This window comes from Etheostoma spectabile, chromosome 4, assembly GCF_008692095.1.
Source record: "Etheostoma spectabile isolate EspeVRDwgs_2016 chromosome 4, UIUC_Espe_1.0, whole genome shotgun sequence".
In the NCBI taxonomy this organism is placed as follows: domain Eukaryota; kingdom Metazoa; phylum Chordata; class Actinopteri; order Perciformes; family Percidae; genus Etheostoma; species Etheostoma spectabile.
The window spans coordinates 36977344-36978415 of NC_045736.1; the positions used below are offsets into that span (position 1 = coordinate 36977344).

The 1072-nt window shown below is 38.4% G+C and overlaps 1 protein-coding gene across 1 annotated transcript in view; it reads right to left on the reverse strand.

The window, feature by feature from the left end:
- fer1l4 (fer-1 like family member 4) overlaps nucleotides 1–1072 on the reverse strand; it is a 54656-nt gene that overhangs the window by 20765 nt on the left and 32819 nt on the right. The window contains 1 exon segment of the mRNA XM_032513694.1: nucleotides 857–1027. Within this exon segment, the coding sequence (XP_032369585.1) occupies nucleotides 857–1027 (171 nt within the window).

The window sequence follows — 1072 nt, forward strand, 5'->3', positions numbered from 1 at the left end:
AATAATATGACTCAAGTAAAAGTAAAAAGTAGTCATCTAAATAATTACTTGAGTAAGAGTAAAAAAGTGCTTGGTGAAAAAACTACTCAAAAACTACAAAGTGATTTATACAGAGAAGACACAGCATAATGTAGCTGCTGTTTCACACTTTTAATAAAAGGTAACCATGCTTTAAATATGAGGCCGGGGGTGTTCCTCCTCGTCTGTGTCTGCATTGCCAACGGTTGATTCTGCCATTTTTATTTTGCTACAACTGTAAAGCTAACCCGTCCCGCTGCTGAGATTGAGTATGACCACGTGACGAGACTGCACAACAACTTTTGATTGGTGAAACACAGTCACGTAGTAGAGCCTTTAGCAGAATACTCTCTCTCTTTGTCAAAATAAAACATTCAAATGAGGCGTACACGGGGGGGACAAAAACAATGACGTGTAGAATACCAAAGAGGTAAAAAGAAAAGTAACGAGCTCATTGTAGCCTAATGTAGCGGAGTAAGAATACAGTTTCTTCTTCACAAATCTACTCAAGTAAAAGTAAAAGTATAGTGATTTAAAACTACTCTTAAAAGTATAATTATTTTTAAAACTTACTCACGTAAATGTTATGGAATAATGTAACTCAATACTACCCACCCCTGCTTGTGTCACAGTTTTGGTAGTAACATATTGGATACTTTTCGACTGTTGTAGTACTTATACTACTATGTTGTAATCTTGGTACTAATATGTCCTACTTGTACAGTCTGCTAGCATCTAGTTTCACACACCGTCTGACATTTTTTATACCAACATGTAATTTTTCTCATTTTAATGTGTCCTAGTTCAGAGATTAACGTGATGTTGTTGTGGTACTAACGTGTCATAGTAAAGAGCCAGACCGCAGGAGGCTCTGTGGTGGCTGTAGAACCGGTTCTCCAGGTCAACTCGCGTCTCACCGATGAAGTCATCAGACCCTATAAGATCGTGGTCCATCACAGAGATAACCAACTCTGTCTCCAGCGGGAAAGACACTGTGAATTCAAACACCCTGAAAGACAGTGTTAGGCTTTAAGAAAGACAGACAGACAGACAG